The sequence below is a fragment of the Stenella coeruleoalba genome, assembly GCF_951394435.1.
Source record: "Stenella coeruleoalba genome assembly, chromosome: 17".
NCBI classification, from domain to species: domain Eukaryota; kingdom Metazoa; phylum Chordata; class Mammalia; order Artiodactyla; family Delphinidae; genus Stenella; species Stenella coeruleoalba.
In genome coordinates, this window is record NC_137163.1 from 27,296,408 (window position 1) to 27,316,180 (window position 19,773).

The window sequence follows — 19,773 nt, forward strand, 5'->3', positions numbered from 1 at the left end:
CCAATGAGCGTTGGGGGGCGGGGTGAGTGGGGGAGGCCGGCGTGGCAGCTGCCTGGGCTTGGTCAGGAGTAGGATTTTTGTGACCGTTGCTGGCTATATAGACTGCTTTTTTTGCTGAGTGTCTGGGCTCGTCCCGTGTTGCTCTAGTTTCTATACACAGTGCCTCCGCTCCAACCATGCCCCCTTTCCTTAAATCCACAGAATCCCCCTACCAGATGGGACCAAGAGAAATACGTGTTTAGATTGCAAAAAATGAGGGAGCCGTAGCTGTCTCAAAATGATGGATCTGGCCAGATCTCAATCATTCCACAACTTTAGGGGTGCGAAGCGCTGAGTTTAATTCAGAATGTAGGCTCCTGCTGGTAATTTTTGATTGAATTTCCTTTAACTGGAAGTTAAAAAGTGTTACTTCACCGTGTCCCTGCATTTGTTCCTGGCTTACCGAGCTAGCCACCCTTCCAAATTAAGGTGTTCTTTTTGTATGGTTCTGTCTTTGAAGCCTGATTGTTTTTTGTTTCTTTTCATCCTGTATGCTGTTAAAAGGCTAGGATCCTTTGCTATTGTTGGTAAGGGGCCCTCAGAAAAGTATCTGCTCCACTGTTGTAAAGTGACTGGTGAGGGAGGTTAGAAGTTTATGTTGGTCAAAGACTGAAAGCTGTTCATGCAAATTGTTCCTCAACCAGCCTTTTTTTTTTTTTAACCTCTTTTTTGGCTACAACTACCTTCGTTCTGTCACCCTGACCAGCACTTACCTACCCACTTAAATTTCCAGTACCTCCACCCCCTCCCCCCACCCCAGTCTATACCACATTTCTATTAATAATTTAACTTGTTTATCCTCAGGAGGGGAAGAAAAAGAATGTTTATTACTTTGCTCTGGAATTATTCTGTGTAACCTTGGATAAGTTATTATATCCCTAAACTTCAGTTTCCTCATCAGTAAAGTGGCCATAATAGTGCCTACTTCATGGCCAATGCTTACAAAGCTCTTAGGGCAGACCCTGGTGCATAGCAAGCATTCTTAAATAAGAGCTGTTACTGCCTGCTACTAGTACTACATTACTACTAAATCATTCCCAGTAACTACAGCTCCCTAAGTCCACTTGACCCTCCACAGTCCCTTAAACACCTGTTCTAGCCCTTAAACTCTTCAAATGCCTAAGTTCCAATAATTCAAAATTTCTAGAATTTTTTTTGATTCCCAAAATCAAAAATCCAGGCTAGTTTACATCTTGACATGAGCATGTTTTCAAAATGCTTTTCCTTAGTGATGTGTATCTTTGCTTCAAGTTATTTATTATATCCCTATGGTCTTTTCTTCCTTTTCTTTTTTAATTATTCCTCAGTTTTCTTTATTAAATTTTCCATTTGCAAATGAAACAAAAGGTACATATTTTTCCAGAAACAAATAGTGAATACTTGTTTTCCAGCGCAACAACAAAACAAACAGAAAGCTTGCTAAAGTCTGCAAACTTAAAATTTACTTTAAAAATACCTATAAAAGAATACTTAAAAATCATCTTTAGGGCTTCCCTGGTGGTGCAGTGGTTGAGAGTCCGCCTGCCCGATGCAGGGGACACGGGTTCGTGTCCCTGTCCGGCAAGATCCCACATGCCGCGGAGCGGCTAGACCCGTGAGCCATGGCCGCTGAGCCTGCGCGTCCGGAGCCTGTGCTCCGCAACAGAAGAGGCCACAACAGTGAGAGGCCCGTGTAACGCAAAAAAATAAAAAAAATAAAAAATAAAAATCATCTTTAGTTGTTGAGTAGTAATCCCACAATTGGGGATCATAAGTGCCAATAATTTGGGGTCTTGCTTGGGGACCACTCTTGGCAGTGTGCAATTTGCAGTCCTGTTCTCTGCCCAAGGCTTGGGTGGAGTGGGGAGGAGGACCACCAAATGTCAAGTGGGAGGGGCATAAGGGATAGAACCTGATATATGAAATATTTCTTTTTGGATTGCCTCTTTTTCATGGGGTACAGTTAATTATACCTGCTCTGTGTCAGGACCATTTTGCCCACTTTAAGTCTTCTGATTTGCCTGCCCAATCCCCAATCACCAGCTTGATTATTTTCATTCTATCAGCTTCCAACACACCACTTACTCTCCCAGTTCAAAGCCTGGATAGGCTTCCTTGTTCTGAATTCTCCAGCTGGCTCTGAGTAGTGTCTTGTCAACTGACCTCCCATCCCTGCCTGGGAGGTAGGGCAGACCTTGCAAACACAGCCCAGGGCTTCCAGGTCTTTCCCAACTCAGTTCCCTGGCTTTTCACTGAAGGGATGGTTTTTTCCTTAAGCACAATCTTAGACCTGCTGTTCTGACTTGGACATTAATGGCTTTTTATTGATGAGCAGCTGTTCACGGTTGAATACGGATCGTAAAGTCACATTAATTTCTTGATCAAGCAAAACAAAGCCTTGTAGCTTATAGAGTGACAGTTTTGAACAGATACATTTGAAAGCAAAGGATTATCTGGTGATAATTTTAATGGATTGATTTATTGATCTTTCTTTTCTAGAGAATTTTGCTTGCTTTCAAAATAGTACATTTTAATGTTATGGAAAACCATAATTTATTTCTTAATATCCATAATCACCATTTAATAGTTAGGATCAATTGCTTAATAGAGAAACCAAAAACCCTGAAGCAGCTTTTTAATTTCTTTTCTATTAAAAGAAAATTAACATTCTGTGAAGGATTTAAATAAATATGTTTCATCATTATTTCTATAGCATATCTTCAATTAGTAGTAATTTTTATTGCTAAATACAGGAAGACTCAAGGTTTAAGAATAATTAAGAGTTAACCAAGTCCCTTTAGAAGATGTCTGGATAGGAATGGAGAAAAATAATCCATGTCTTATTTTCAGAAATGGATTCATATGAAAAAATGGGGTGAACTCTTCATTATTATGTTTCAGTAGTGAGGTTCAGCAGTGTAATACCTCTTGGCACTGCCCATATTGTTATCAGAGCTATAATATAATTCAGCTATATTATGAGTTAAGTAGACTTGATCTGAGCGGACCTGGCAATCTAATGCCATTTACTATTTCTAACAGTAAATATGATTCATTCAACCAATATAACATAACAGTTTATAACATGACTAACATGTGAATTGAAAACTTAAAGCAACACTGAATCAACAATGAAAGCCTACTCCATTCAGCTATAGCATGATGGACATTATGGCTTTGTTCTTGAACAAGTTTGAGCCTTTTCTCACCTGCAAAATCAGGCTAATAATTCCTGCCTTATGGATTTATTTGGCAAAGTAAGTGGCATAATGTACATGGAAATGTGTTGGAAACAAAGCAATAAAATCAATGAAAGCTCTTAGATGTACAGGATAATCCTCTTCAAGTCCCTGAATCTTCTTTTAGCTCACAACAAGGAATAGTGCTTCTAAGGAAAACAGAGGTGAATTTTGTGTCATCAGCAAGCAGAAATAGACATATTTATTAGTAACATGTTAAAAAGGGGAAAAGAGGAAGGAACACTCAGCTTTGAAGCTGTGCTCTGAGTTCACCCCCCACCTCCTTTGCCTCTTTGCTTTAAAGATGTAGAGTGAAAGAGTAGCTATTAGAACAAAAGCACCTACAGCCCTACCCTTCCCTCTTCATGCTGTTTCTCACTACTCACTGGATATTTTTCTCAAAATACTATCTGTTGCCAAATTTCGTCCATTTTTTCTTCTCAGTGTCTATTATTTTAGCACACCAGGATTATCATAATGATCTTTGATCCTCTAGTTCAGCTCAGTACGTCACTGCATGATTAATAGAAATATTTTTCAAGCACATACTTCTTCATGCTAACGCTCCTGTTCAAAATAGAGATTTGTTGTTGTCCATTAATGCAAATTCACTTAGGAAGATACTGTCTCGATTTTTGCTTTTGGTTTTTTTTTTTTTTTTTTGGCTGCGCAGTTTGTGGGATCTTAGTTCCCCGACCAGGGATCGATCCCATGGCCCCTGCAGTGGAAGCAAGGAGTCTTACCCACTGGACCGCCGGGGAAGTCCCTTGACTGTTGCTTTTTAATCTCTTAATTTCAAAGTGCTGCTCTTGGACCATTCTCTGACCACCTCTGGCCCTTTAAAATATTAGACATATCAGCAATTCTTGTTAAAGGTATTTGTCTGTATAAGATGTACATTTCATACAGTGAAAATTACCTCCTCACAGTGAAATATGTATTCCTTGCTCTAATTTTTATTTGAAATTAAACCCTTTATAAGTGAGAATTAAATCCATATTATAATCATCCTAGAAGTTTTCAGTATAAAGAACTTATTTATTTTCTCTCTTCCTAGGGAGAATTTACATGTATAAAGGATCATCTGCTTAAATACATACATTACTCTCAAGAAAAACCAAAGGAAAATATCTTGCCACATAGCCAGACACACTCATAAGTATCCTGCCCAAAAGGAATTATTTTTTTCTGCTCATAGGCACAGAGCCCATTACCATGGCAATCGTAACTAGTGGTCTCTAACTGGGTGTGAATTTTATACACTGTTATTTGAAATGTTAAGGCAGTAAGTCAAGGTACAGTGCAATTTCTGTTATATTTTGGTAGGGTTTCTTTATCTCAAAAATCTCATAGAGGAAAAGTTTCATCATGCTGTCTATTCACTTGCTTAATTAAACAGTTTACTCAACACTTACCATGGGCACAGTGTGTGCTAAGCATGTTAGAGGAATCAATAGAACACACAGCCCTTAACTGAAAGGAATTTCCCTAATAAAATCAGCTTGTCAGGGGTAAACAGAATTCTTGGAAGAACAGTTTTTCCTAAAGAGCTTTCTAATTTTAGCATGATCTGATCATAATAACTAGAGTAGTGTATCAGAGCCTGCAACTAGTGTGGTAAGAGGTTTGTAGCTGGGCAGACTGCCCACAAGTATTCGAGTATCAATACCTACTATAACGCTGACAGCAGGCCCCTTCTTTTTTGGTCTTACACATTGTGCCTGTAGCTACTCTCTGGGGAGGCAAAGTTGGCAGGGATAAATCTTTATGTTTCTTTCACTAGAGATTGAACACTTCTTGTCAGCTGGTGGCAACCTGAGGAAGCTGAAAATGTCCACTGATGAGAATGGAAGAAGGGTGTGACCCTCCAATGGTTTCTTTCTTTTTTTTTAATGTTTTTAAATTTAGTTATTTATTTTTGGCTGTGTTGGGTCTTTGTTTCTGTGCGCGGGCTTCCTCTAGTTGCGGCGAGCCGGAACTGCTCTTCGTTGCGGTGTGCGGGCTTCTCATTGCGGTGGCTTCTCTTGTTGCAGAGCACAGGCTCTAGGCACGCGGGCTTCAGTAGTTGCAGCAAGTGGGCTCAGTAGTTGTGGCTGGTGGGCTCTAGAGCACAGACTCAGTAGTTGTGGCACATGGGCTTAGGTGCTCCACGGCATGTGGGATCTTCCCGGACCAGGGATCAAACCCGTGTCCCCTGCGTTGGCAGGCGGATTCTTAACCACTGGGCCACCTGAGAAGTTCCCCTCCAATGGTTTCTGATGGGTTTCCCAAACCAAATACACATGGATTCAGATCAAGGTTTAAGCATCTCTGTTTTGGAGGATACAGATAATAACTTCAAAAGTGTATGAGCTGGGACTTCCCTGGTGGTGCAGTGGTTAAGAATCTGCCTGCCAATGCAGGGGACACGGATTCGAGCCCTGGTCTGGGAAGATCCCACATGATACAGAGCAAATAAACCCGTGCCGCCATGACTACTGAGCCTACGCTCTAGAACCTGCGAGGTGCAAATACTGAAGCCCACACGCCTAGGGCCTGTGCTCCACAACAAGAGAAGCCACCGCAGTGAGAAGCCCACGCACCGCAACGAAGAGCAGCCCCCGCTCACCGCAACTAGAGAAAGCCCTCGTGCAGCAACCAAGACCCAACACAGCCAAAAAAAAAAAAAAAAAAAAAGTATGAGCTATTTGAAACCATTTCCTTGCCCTGGCATTGCCTCTGCCCACCTTCCCTGTAGAAAGGATGAATTCCCTATGCTCTTGTTCCTTTCACGTTTTGCCACCTCAGGAATCTGATGAAACCAGGAGATGTATCAGTTAGGCTTAGGACTCTGGCAGAGTAGCAATGAAACCCTGAAACAGCAAAGGCTGCTATGGTCAGGGGCCCAAACTCTTTTCACCTGAGTTCTCTATATCCTCCCCAAAGGGGCTGGCATTTGTTTTCCTGGTGCAAGGAGACGTCTTGCTCCATTAGGCGGGAAAAACAGGAAAGGATGCAGAAGGGCAAAGGGATGCATAATAGCCATCTTTTAAGGAGAGTCCCTAGAAGATGCCACAATATTGTTTATAAAAACTCACTGTACAGGGCTTCCCTGGTGGTGCAGTGGTCCACCTGCCGATGCAGGGGACACGGGTTCGTGCCCCGGTCCAGGAAGATCCCACATGTCGCGGAGCGGCTGGGCCCGTGAGCCATGGCCGCTGAGCCTGTGCGTCCGGAGCCTGTGCTCCGCAACGGGAGAGGCCACAACCGTGAGAAGCCCGCGTACCACAAACAAAACAAAACAAAACAAAAACCTCACTGTACACAAATTGGTCATTTCTCGCTGCACTCACTGCTGAGAAAGTCTTTGTTCTTCATGGCCCTGTACCTGGCCAGTGTTTCTAATAATTAACACTCACATTGTGTTCATTACATGCTAGGTACTGTTCTGGTACAATAAGGAGCCTAATGGTTTATGGGCCAGCGAATGACATAATATAGGCAACATTATGGTTATAACAATAACAGGAGTGGCTACCTTTTACTGAGAGCTTACCACCTGTTGGGCACTGGGTTAGGTGCCTTATATATGATAATCGGTCCTCAAGGTAGGATATTTCCCACATTTTATAGGTGAAGATACTGAAAATAAAGGAGACTAAGAACTTGCCTGAGGGCATAGAGGTGGTAAAATTTAAACTAGAATTTGAACATGAATTTGGACCTAAATATGTTTTTCTGAAAACTCTCTTCACAGTGAAACACTTTCTCCTGCTTGGGGAAAAGTGGGAGGCAATTAAATGTTGGAGCTGAGATCTGGAGTTAGATTTGAATCCCAGCTTTACCATTAAAAGCTCTGTGAACTGGGGCATTTAATTTAATCTTTTGCTGTATTGTTTCCTCATCTGGAAAAGGGGATAATATCTTCATAGCCTAAATGTAAGGAAAGAGTCCACGTAGAACACTCAATGTAGTAAAGATGTGGTAAATCTTTAATTATTGTTATTGTTATTACTATTAGTAGTAGTACTAGTAGTATTTTAGCTAGCACTCTTCAGGATAAAATGGAGAAGAGGTAAAAGTAGGTAGACCACCTAGAAATCATTGCAATGATCAGAAGGTGATGCAGCTGAGAAAAGAGTAGAGACAATAGTACAAGACATAAATGTTTTACTTATTATCAGAAATACAGGAAGATATTCTTACTACCTCTTTATTCTCTCTTCCTTATATTGACCAAAATGGGAACATCATATTTACTTTATGAATCTTTCAGATCCTGGAGAAACAGTACTAACACACAAAGTATTTTTAAATGACTTGCTCAACAGCTAAATACCCACTTGTTACGTTTAGAAGTATTTTTAAAAATTTAAACACAAATTTCTAAGGCAGGATTGTTCAGAGAAACATTATTAAAAAAAAAAAAAAAGTAGCCAGCTTGTGAATGAAGGCTATGTGAAGCCATATTGCCCACGGATTTATAACAATTAGGCATTTTAAAAACTAGTAGTTAATACCAAACGTAAAATAGATAGCTAGTGGGAAGCAGCCGCACAGCACAGGGAGATCAGCTCGGTGCTTTGTGACCACCTGGAGGGGTGGGATAGGGAGGGTGGGAGGGAGGGAGATGCAAGAGGGAGGAGATATGGGGATATATGTATATGTATAACTGATTCACTTTGTTATAAAGCAGAAACTAACACACCATTGTAAAGCAATTATACTCCAATAAAGCTGTAAAAAAAAAAAACACTAGTAGTTAAAATTGTAATTTATCTGGCATAAATAATTATGGGTATGTACTATAATAACTTTAGAAAAATTTTAAAAGCAGACAGCCAGAAACCTAAAGAAGTTAAATCAGGAACTTTTTAACAAAGTCTGTGGCTAAGAAGCAAAAATTTAGAAATTCCTTTTATTCTCAAATGACTTGTATTAGTGAAACCCAGTCCCCTTAAAACCGAGCTCCCCTGCGAAGTTTATGGTTAATCTATCTAAAACCTTATTCCCTTTCTTGTCCCATCCCTGTTCCCCTCAGGATGGAGGAGTATCAAAGAAAAAGGGGGACTGAAACCAAGCAGGACCCTGTGGGGCCTTCCCAGGTACAAAAGTCCCTCCATGTCCCCCATTTCTTATTTGCAGAAAAAAGGCTTTAGGCTCCTAGGCCTTTGCTAAGTTCCAAAGAGCAGACTGGAGCAGTTGATGATTAGAACAAGAGTCACAAGACTCGACTCCTAGTTCCTGCTGAAGGAATATAAATAACAATCAGATGCATATCTATGAGTTGTTTAGTAAAAACTAAGACCCCCACCCCCCACCCAGTGGAGGATGGTGACTACGTGCTGACTACAAGCACGTACACCCCAGACTGACTGGAGCCACCGACCAATGAGATTCCGGAAACATCACCTCCCCACCAACCAATGAGCCAGAATGTCCTGGAGCTGATCAGGCATCCTAAGACCCTCTCCCCTAACACTTGCTTAAAAGCCATCAGGGAGTTTGGGAGTCTTTTGAGCTGCCCTTTCTCTTTGCTTGGCACCCTGCAAATAAATCCTTACTTTGCAGCAAACATCACCTGTCAGAGTTTGGCTTTTTGTGCTGCAGGCCCACAAGCCCTTGCTCTGTTACATTTGAAAAGTTCTTTATTAAAAATCTATGGAATTTTTTTTTTTTTTTTTGCGGTATGCGGGCCTTTCACTGTTGTGGCCTCTCCCGTTGCGGAGCACAGGCTCCGGACGCGCAGGCTCAGCGGCCATTTCTCACGGGCCTAGCCGCTCCGCGGCATGCGGAATCTTCCTTCCCGGACCGGGGCACGAACCCGCGTCCCCTGCATCGGCAGGCGGACTCAACCACTGCACCACCAGGGAAGCCCCAATGGAAAATTTCTGACAAAAAGTTTCCAGTGGACTGAATTAAAACTTGAGGTAAGGAAGGACTACAGATAGTGGCCAATTTTGTGGCTTTCACAGTGTTCAGATGTGAAGAATATTTTTGCATCTCCCAGAAACCGAATGTAGGAATTTGTTCCATAGATGCTACAATTGTAGTTCTTGGAATTTAGTTTTCTCAGTGAAAGGAAATGTCCTGAAATGTAGAGTAAACTGAATTTGCATTAGAAAACTTGATTTTTAAGTCTTTCTTGTTGGGTCTCTCTGTCCTCCTCCCCATACCTCTAAGGTTGGAACGGAGGGAAGTATGAGAGTCCTCAATTAACCAGTGGTGTGGACTAATTCGTGTTCTCTGGACATGAAAGCTGTTCCCACTGAAGGGAGCGTACTGGTGCTCCAGTAACGAGACGGCTTCTTGATTCCCCCGTGCTCCATGCTTCATTCATCCACTCAACAGTGAGTCTGCATCTACTAGTGCCAGACATTTCGTAAGAGGGCAAGAGAAATGCTTACTAAGGAAGAGCCTTACTGCCTTCAAGGAACTCACTATCTAATGGTATTTCAGCCTTTGTTCTCACCCCCACACCTTCTGTCAGGACACTCTTCCTTGGCTAATCTCATGCTTTATTCCTTACCACTCATCTCAGGCATCATATTCTTCTGCAATCTGTCCCTCGTCCATCTCCATCCTCACACTCACAGGATGCTCCTACCCCCAGCCAAGTGCCCCTCCTCTGTGCCCCTACAGCACCCTATGTCTCTTTCTCTCACATACGATACTGTATCTCTGTGTTTTGTGTATCACCTTTTCCACCACTATTTCCTCAACTACCTTGTAGATCCTTGGAAGGTGAAGACAGCATCTTATTCCTTGCAGTCTCACTAGAATGCCTGGTATCTAGCAAATGTTAAATAGATGTTTGTTTGACTGAACAAAATGCCAAATATCTACAAAGATATTTGGATTTACTACATGGTAAATGTTAATAGTTTTTTGTTAAGCAAGGTTAACAATGACCTGGGGCGAGCATTCTAGGAAACGGTACACAGTAGAAAAAGCTCTGGGTTTCATTGAATTCTCTCAGCTGTTCCAAATGCTTCCTGAGTGTCACTTGCTGGAAGGTAACTTTTGTGAATACCAACTCTACTTGCTCAGGACATGGCCACAAAGCTTTGATTGGGGTTATTCCTCTAAATATAGCATTTCCTTTAGACTTTTCTATTTCAATTTTTCTTTTTCAACTTTTCTTTCCAATTTTTATAGTATGAGAGCTTTTGGTTAGTTTAGCTACATTAATTTGTGGCTTTTTTTTTGCATTCCCTAATTTTATCCTCTTGAAAATAAGTATCTCTTCTGGTGTAGCCTTGGGTTGCAGGAGGTCACACTCTTAGTAGTGACAGTTTTGAGTGGGAAGGAGGGGTAAGCAGAGGAGTCTGGACTTGTTCAAACAAGGGACACCAATGAAACTCTTCTTAGACGACTGGCCAGTGTTGGCAGGCCCAGAAATCTAGGATAATCTAGAATTCCTGTGGATCTGAAAAACAGCAACTTAGACAATCTGAAATGAGATCGTCTAAAACAATCTCATTTCTCCAAAATCCTTAGAAATGAAAATGGCTTAGATCTATGAAAATTAGAGTCTTATGAATGGATAGAGAAAAGCAGATCCCCCGGTACATACAAAAATTCAGAATGCTTCCAATCTGATCTAAAGAAGTTAAGTCAAAACTAGAAAGCTCTTTCAACTATTTAAAGTATTTCATGATTTGTTGGTACAGCAACTTGGAGGTGGTATATCTGCTTACAAATCAAAAATTTCTAAAAGTTTTTTTTTTTGGATGAAATAAGTACATACAATCATAAGGAATCAAAAGAAATTTGTATTTTGAAGAAATTTGATTTTTGTGATTAAAACTAAGTAATACATTTTATATATTACAAAAATATTTTTAGTATATTTTCTTGAAAATGCTACAGACTTTTTATTGTGCAACAAAGTACCTCTTAAATAAGCAGTTCTTGTATTTGGTTTTCAACCTGTTCTTCAGAATAGCACTTCAGTTGCTTCCTGAAAAGCGAAAACAATACAAATATTTTTAAGAAAATATAGTGTGATTTTAAAGTATGTTTTATTAATTTTAACTTTTTCTAATATTTCATGGTATGGTTAATAAGGCAAAACTTAGTATTTCAGAGTTTACCAATTTAATGTGCTTTTGTGTGGAACCATGGAGAGAGAATAGTGGTGCTTATATATTGTATTTTTCACATTCAAGTTTTGTCATTTTATTTAGTGTAATTTCATAACTCTCTTAAAAGTAAAATACTGTTAACTCAGAATGCAAAGTTATAAAAAACCCATAATTTCATTTCATCAATGGGCTATGATTTGAACATGCCCCACCCCCAAATTCATATGTTTTAAAGCCTAATGTCCAATGTGATGGTATTAGGAGGTAGAGCCTTTGACAGGTGCTTAGGTCTTGAGGGTGGAGCCCTCATGAGTGGGATTAGTATTTTTATAAGCAACCCCACAGAACCCCTGCCTTACACCATGTAAAGATACAGTGACAAGTCTGCAACCCAGAAGAGGGGCCTCATTTGACCATGCTGGCACCCTGACCTCAGACTTCAGCCTCCAGAACTGTGAGAAATAAATTTCTGTTGTTTTTAAGCCACTCAGTCTTTGGTATTTTGTTATAGCAACCTGAAAGGACTAAGACAATAGTGTTTAAGTCTTCTTATGTCTTAACTGAAGAATGATAGATTATTTAGTAGCAAAGGGGAAGCTGTTGATTAACTTTTTACCTGGAAAAAATGTCCTAAAAAACACCAAGAAGAATATCATTTACTAATGACTTGAAAATAGAATTTTCTGAATTTTGTAAAATCCCAAAGTTGTCAAGTACGAGTAGGAAGAAAGTCAGTGAAGATAATTAGGATAAAAATGCATTTAATGAGGAAACACAAAATGAACAAATATATAATAAGGAGTACTTATACCTTATATTTTAATGTTTCTGGGAAGAAACAACTGAACTTAAGCAATACCTATCACGCTATTATAAAATAGACAACAAGTTTTACTTTTATTGGAATTCTGGAGACAGGAAAACAGGTATTAAAACACAATAACTGTGTGTTGGTCTTTACCTTTTGTCCCTCAGCTCCAAACCCACCCTGCTATATTAGCTTTAAGAGGCCAGGGCTGGGTCTCTTCAAACCGTCCTTTTCCCTTGACAGCTGGTTTCTAATTAGTTTCTACCATGAGGAGGGAAGAACGGATTATTTCTTCCTGAAGCCCCAGCCTCCAGTTGTTCTGCTACTCCTAGAACCAGCCTTATTGTTTCCTTTCATCTTGACCTTCTTTATTTTTAAATTTAAAATCTAGTCTTGGCTTCTACTACTGAAATACTTCAGTATTCTTCTAAATTATTACCCCATCTCAAATTCACGGCAACTCGTGGCCACAGCGAATGGTTCAGGAATGGGTATGTGGCCCAAGCCAGGTCAATGACATAGCTTTGGGACTTTTGCTGGAAGTGCTGGGAAAGAGGTTTGCTCTTTCTGGATTAGCTGTTGGGCCAGTAGACTGTAAACATGAAGATGCTGGTGGTACCTGTACCATGAGGGTTGGGGCGCCTGATGAAGAGTCTGCCTGGGAGTGAATCTGCCACCAAGAAGAATGGAGCTGAGAGACGGAGAGACACAGGTTCTAGATGATGTCATTTGAGCCCTTGGTTCTCACTGTGGCAGAAATCAGACTACTTCTGGACTTCTCAATTAAGTGAGTTCACTTTATTGCTGAGCTTGGAGCTACCAATTGGAGCTGAGCTTCTGCCCTTTGCAACTGAAAGAGTCCGATGTAACCTGCATTTCTCATTCCCCCGCACTCTTATACGCCATCCTACAGTGTGAATAACATTTCCATAGGGTGGTCTTGTCTCTACTATTGAAGCTCTAACTTTCTCAATGGCTGAGATAGTGTCTTTCTGTCTGTCATGCTATGCTGCACTCAGTCTTTATTTAGTAAACATTTTCTGGTACCTCTGTATGTGGAGACAAACATAGAAAAAGTGAACTGTGCTTACCGAGAATTCAGTTCAAAATCAAAACTGCAGTCGTAAATATTTCCAAGAGTAACACTCTTCCCACCAGACAGCTAACTACTGTAGTCACTATCTGGGCAGCTGTGCCCACGGTAGACACTTTGCTGTTGCTGCTGCTACTGCCGCTACTGCCACTGCCGCTGCCGCTACTGCCACCGCCGCTGCCGCTGCTACCACTGCCGCTGCCGCTACTGCCGCTGCTAGAGACAGACTGCGCGGCTAGGCTGAAAGTCCTGGACTCCACCTGAACGACGTCATCCAGGATAAATTCAATCTTAAAATTTTTTCCTAGGGCAAAAAAAAAATCATCACAGTGTCTGACTTCCTTTTATTATTTGTTTGTTTTTGTACAATTCCAGTTGGGTTTTCATTGACTTACAAATACTGTGTAACCCTTAACGAAGTATTTTTGGAAATTGAGTCAAATAAATTAAAGTATAAACAAGTGTAGAGAGGGTCTCAGAGTCAGAAGAGTTCTATCTGCCCAACAACTATGGGCATGAGGACTCTGGGTAGATTTTCTTTCTGCAGCATCAGTACCTACTTCTTAGGGGTTCTTTCCTAGTGCCCAGAGGCTGTTTGAAATGAAGGACAGTAGGGAAGGGAGGTGAGGGTGCTGAACCTCTGTCTGATTCCCATACACTTGACTGAGGAGTGAAGAAGCTGCAGCCTCAGTTGGGGTAGGTGGGGATGGATACTGAACTTTTTATTTTGAAAAACTTCAAACGTAAGAGTTGAAAGCATGGTACCACAAACACCCATATGCCCTCGACTTAGACTCAGCAATTTTTAACTGTTTTCCACATTTGTTTTAAGTCAGATGCTATTTGCGTGTTGCAAGATAGTGATCCCTTTCCTTTTACCCAAGGTAGACAAGCTTGAGGAAACACATGCTAGATATATTTAGAGTGTGAAACACTCATCTAAATATTTCTTAATCCATATGTTAAATCTTCCCATAGTTTTGAATATCAGTTAACCAATATATTTTTCCATGACGTAATTTCTTCTTGGACTACTGCTATCATTAATAGTGGTTACTGTAAAATAGCTAGCTAGTGGGAAGCAGCCGCATAGCACAGGGAGATCAGCTCCGTGCTTTGTGACCACCTAGAGGGGTGGGATAGGGAGGGAGGGAATACATATATACATGTAGCTGATTCAGTTTGTTATACAGCAGAAACTAACACAACATTGTAAAGCAATTATACTCCAATAAAGATGTAAAAAAAATAAAATAAAAATAAAGTGAACTGCCAAACTAAAAAAAAAAAAAAAGCAGTTACTATACAGAGCAGAAGGTGTAATACTTGGCATAATTCCAAAGTTTTCATTCTTCTGTTTTTTTTTTTCTATTATCTTAAAAAATAATAATTTCTGTTTTCATTCATCTTTTCTTTTTCAGGAGAGAATGTATGGACCACATTGTGCTTTCTATAGGAATGCGTTCTATAACTTTCAAGGTGGATAGACATTGTTCCGTAGAATATTCTGCCACTGTTACAATTCATGACAATGGTGTTTTTAAGTCTATCCTTTTTTTCAGTTTGAAAAAACTGAATTTTTGTGGCAGGTATATATTTTCTTAAAGATTTTGATGTGTGAAGAATTTAGATATTTTTGCTTTGTTTTTATGTTTTTTTCTCCTGCTGTATTGTGAGGAATGCCAAGGTAGGCTAGTGGAGAGGCCATTCCATGGAGGAGAAGTGAAGAACTCAGCCAAAATCCAAGATCAAAACCTCAGTGACACGACTCCAATCAAGCCATCCCAGCTGAAGGCCCAGACATCATCCAACAGAGGTGAACCATCCCAAATTCCTGACCCTCGTTATTGTGAGCAAATGAAATCGTTGTTGTTTTGAGCCATCAGATTTAGGGCTGGTTTGTTAAGCAGCATTAGAAACTGAAACAAGCGCTGTGTATCACATAGGTCGCTAAATAAACGGGTCCCCAGTGTTATTATCCTTTAGTAATATTATTTGAATCCAGATTGCTCAAAAGATGCAGTCTCAGCTGTTTATTTTCTTCTTGCACTTTTTTCTTACCTACTTCTCACATTTTTATTTTCTGTGTGAGACCCATGCCTTCTCTACCCAGTGGCCCCTGCCTTGCTCTGTATGGAGCTATAAGTAGAACAGGGTGTGGTACCACACGGTCAGGCTCACCTAATCTGCAAGGGGATTTCCCACAGTGCAGTAATTAAGTGGGATACCTACTAGAAAGTGTTACAAGACGCTTTATTCATTTGCTTTGTTGTTACTGCAGTTTTACAGTTAATCTAAAAACCGGCTAATTGATTTAAAAATAATAAAGAGATGACTATATTTGACCTTCCTTACTATACACAACCAGAGAACTGAAACCCTACACTTGATGGAAAAAAAGCAAGACAGAAAGCAAGAAATAAGGAAGGAAGGAAGGAAGGAAGGAAGGCAGGAAGGAAGGAAGGGAATTAGAAACAATGACTGTTCTCCATAGCAAATAAGATAGACACTCCAAGGGAAGCTTTGAACTCTTAAAGAAAATATACTGGATAAAAGGAGAGCACTATTTTGTTATCATAAAAACGTCAAAACCTACATTACTGCTTCAGCATTCCAGTGACCCTCGTTACTGTGGAACATTGCCTTTGGAAGTGGTAGTTTGGAGACCTTGATCCTCAGGTTGGGTCTTTGTCACTGCGCACCTCTTGAGTCCACCTTCCTGGGGAGGTGGGTAACCTTCTCTCAGGCAGGGTTCTTGTCAAGTTCCTCATTTCCCATAAAAGGCTCCCAGTCCTACCGCCATTTAGGCTGACTGTTAACGAATTAGGCTCTGTCCTTAGTCACCAGGCTTACTGGACACTTCAGGTACTTGTCCCAGAGCACAATGTTGAACTCATTGCCACTGGATTCCCATCAAACTCTAGGTTGAGATATTGTTGCCCAGTAGGCAGATCAAACTTTTCTGGTGTAGGGCATCATCAAAGCACGAGGAAACAACAAATAAGAAAAAAATTCTTTTGGAATGATTTTGGCTTTTGATATTTAGTTCTTATGGGGAAAAAAAACCCCAGATTATTGTTAGATATTCTTTAACTTCTCTTACTCTTTACTTTGGCTTTTATTCTGACCTGTAGTGTGTGTGTGTTTGAAATAACAGTGGTTAGAAGAGTGAGGACCACCATAAAACTTTTGCAGGAGTTAGGGCCTATAAAGGTTGAGGTAAACAGATTAATGGAGGCCTGTCTCCAGTACAAGGAGTCTATTTCATTCTTCTCTTTTTTTTTCAGTTTGTAGCTATTTAATGATGAGGTCAAATTTGTTAAATCTGGGGACTGTTTGAACTTCAGAGGAGGTTGATCCAGTGGCTCTGTATTGTCCTTGATGACCTGCTTTTTCTGCCTTCCATGGGTAAGCATCATCATAAGGCTGTTTTCTCTCACGGTGTATTTCATTCTTTTTGATACTGAATAATCTCTCATCAGTAGAGACCTGTTTTGTGGACATATTTTTGCCTTGGTAGAAAGGCTTTTACCAGTTGGAGTTATGCCATCAATCCACATGAAGATAATATAAGAAACCTCACTGTGGAAGTTATGACTGTATTTACTGTTGAAGATATCACGTATTTACGTGTTGGCGATATCACGAGTATACTTCATGAGAACTCATAGGAGACATCTGCTCTGACCTCAGAGCAAGTTGTGATTCTCCACAGCAACTGGTCTATCTGCAGAGGACTGTGAATCATGGTAATGCTCATGTTTTCTCCTTTGCATTGGCTTTCAGAAAGACTAGAACCCACCTTCCAGCCCAACTCTGAACTCCTGCATGGGCCATTAAAATTATATGACACTATATTATCCTTTCTTTTCTTGAATTTGAAAAATCTATATAAGTTTTCTTATTATAAATGTAATACACACATAGTGAGAAAATTTAGAAAAGTACACACGTGGATAAAGAAGAAAATACGAATCATGATATAATTTTGATGTACATCCTCAAGTTAACCTGTTTATTTTATTTTATTTATTTATCTTTGGCCGTGGTGGGTCTTTGTTGCTGCGCACGGGCTTTCTCTAGTTGCAGCGAGCAGGGGCTACTCTTCGTTGTGGTGTGTGGGCTTCTCATTATGGTGGCTTCTCTTGTTGCAGAGCACGGGCTCTAGGCACGCGGGCTTCAGTAGTTGTGGCACACAGGCTCAGTAGTTGTGGCTCGCGGGCTCTAGAGCACAGGCTCAGTAGCTGTGGCACACGGGCTTAGCTGCTCCGCGGCATGTGGGATCTTCCCAGACCAGGGCTCGAACCCGTGTCCCCTGTATTGGCAGGCGGATTCTTAACCATTGCACCACCAGGGAAGCCCAAGTTACCTGTTTTAATTCCCTTAATTGCTTACTTTATTTTTCACTTTGTTTTGCATATTAAATGTATTTTTGTAAGCCAGACATTTTGATTTCTATAATTTATTGACCAGTGTAGTATAGACTGCTTTGCTCATTAAAAGCAAATTATAATTGTCCCAAAGTTGGGTATATATGTGAGGAACCAAAATAGTATACTCACCTGTTCTAAGAAGAGTAAGATCTGTGTAGTTGGCCCAACAGCTGCTAAATGGAATTGTTGTGTTTCCACTAAGACCACTGATTTGGTTATTACTGGAGTCCTTTAGTACGGCCTTCAAAGTCAGTGAAGTAATCCCAACTGATACACAATTACCCTAAAGAAAAAAATAGTAGAGAATTATAACAATTGTCCTGTTCCCATGCTTTTTTTAAGAAAGATATTTGGAACTTTATTTTTTTTAATGCCTCATTTCAAATTTTAAATCTATAGAAGCTCCTTTTCCTGCACAAAGAGTTTGGGCAGTGGAGCAAGTTCACTGAAAAGAAACATTTTTAAAACAGTAAAAGGTGGGCTTCCCTGGTGGTGCAGTGGTTGAGAGTCCGCCTGCCGATGCAGGGGACGCGGGTTCGTGCCCCGGTCCGGGAAGATCCCACATGCCACGGAGCGGCTGGGCCTGTGATCCATGGCCGCTGAGCCTGCGTGCCCGGAGCCTGTGCTCCGCAACGGGAGAGGCCACAACAGTGAGAGGCCCGTGTACCGCAAAATAAATAAAAATTAAAAAAAAAAAAAAAGAAAAAAAAAAACAGTAAAAGGTGATAGTCATAGATATTAGTCCAAGTTTGAAAACGCAGTGCAATCCTTAGGTTGCCAGTCTACCAGGATTAGTGAAGTCGGTTCACCCCCCAGAATTTATAGCTTAATTCTTCCACTTAAATAAATCTTTGAGTTGTAACTTACATCAGAATCTACTGCCTTTACGGAAGGTTGCTGAGAAAATGGCTGTCCCAGCTGTGTTGCCACCGGCTGAGTGATCACTGACAGCGAGGACAAAAAGGCCACATGATGAACAGGAAATGCAAACCTTTCAACCGGTTGGGCAGTCACCTGTAAATGGTCATGAGTGATGAAGTGGTTTTCACATGATAAACTACATTCAGTAGCAAACTCATCTTAGCCAGGCTAAATGTTATATCATTGTTTATTTAAAAGTATGTTTAATACATTAAGTCAATATTATTATAGTATTTCCTCTAGAGCAAATTTATGAAGCATTGTTGTAAATAGTCAAAGCAAAGCACATTTTATACCAATACATAATTTTTAGAAGATATGCTCCTTTTTCAACTACTTTATCATTTTAGTAATACTGTAAAAAAAATCAACAATAAATTAGAAAGACATGCCCTCTAAATTATTGTATTGAAATAGAAAAATAGTTAAAATAAGAAATAAGCAACGTTTTAAATAGCTAAAATGCATTTTTCTAGTCACATTTTCTTACCTTAATCCAGCCAGAATCACTTGGGCTGGGGATAGGACTGGTAATAGACATGGAAGAGATATTAAATCCAAGGATACTACTGGTTTTTCCTAAAATTACAGCTTGTCCAAGAGAAGCAGCAGTTTCTTGGAGTTCAGATAACAGCATCTGACCTATGAGGAAACGGTGTTATGACATGAGGATTATAAGAATATGGAATAGTGGGAACATGTGAGAATATCTCACTTTCGTTTTTGTTTGTGCTGCTTGCTCCATCCAAATTACAGAATTTTACAGCTCTCTAACTGTACATGAGCTAAACATGCCTAAGTCATACTAAGGAGGTCAGGAAAATAAAAAACTCAGTAGAATATGTTTCTTAAGCTGGAATTAAAGAAAAAACAAAGGTAGATAAAATAAATTCAAGAAAAATGAGTGAGAGCATGCTGAGAAAACTACTTTCCTATGTCATCTTTTGTTTAGAAGTGAAGTACTATCATGTATGTCTATCATCGCATATCAGTTTTTAAAAATAGAATGTTAATTGTGGAATGGAAGGATAATTAACATCATCGAATTTATAGTATGAATTAATCAGTTGCTAACGTTAGCATTAAATTACTAACAAAAAATGGTTATTTGCTCTGGACATTGACAATTTTCAAGGTTAATTCTAACATGGTAGGTAGTTTCTGTTCCCTTTTTCTAGCTTGGCAGTTCCTCTTA

The 19,773-nt window shown here is 40.1% G+C and overlaps 1 protein-coding gene across 1 annotated transcript in view; it reads right to left on the reverse strand.

The window, feature by feature from the left end:
• Positions 1–13,229: 13,229 nt before the first annotated feature.
• PKHD1L1 (PKHD1 like 1) overlaps positions 13,230–19,773 on the reverse strand; it is a gene marked incomplete at both ends in the record, with an annotated part of 143,164 nt that continues 136,620 nt past the window's right edge. Inside the window, 4 exons of the mRNA XM_079901821.1 lie at positions 13,230–13,528; positions 17,787–17,940; positions 18,525–18,671; positions 19,069–19,220. Of these exons, the coding sequence (XP_079757947.1) occupies positions 13,230–13,528; positions 17,787–17,940; positions 18,525–18,671; positions 19,069–19,220 (752 nt within the window). The remainder of the gene's footprint in view (positions 13,529–17,786; positions 17,941–18,524; positions 18,672–19,068; positions 19,221–19,773) is intronic.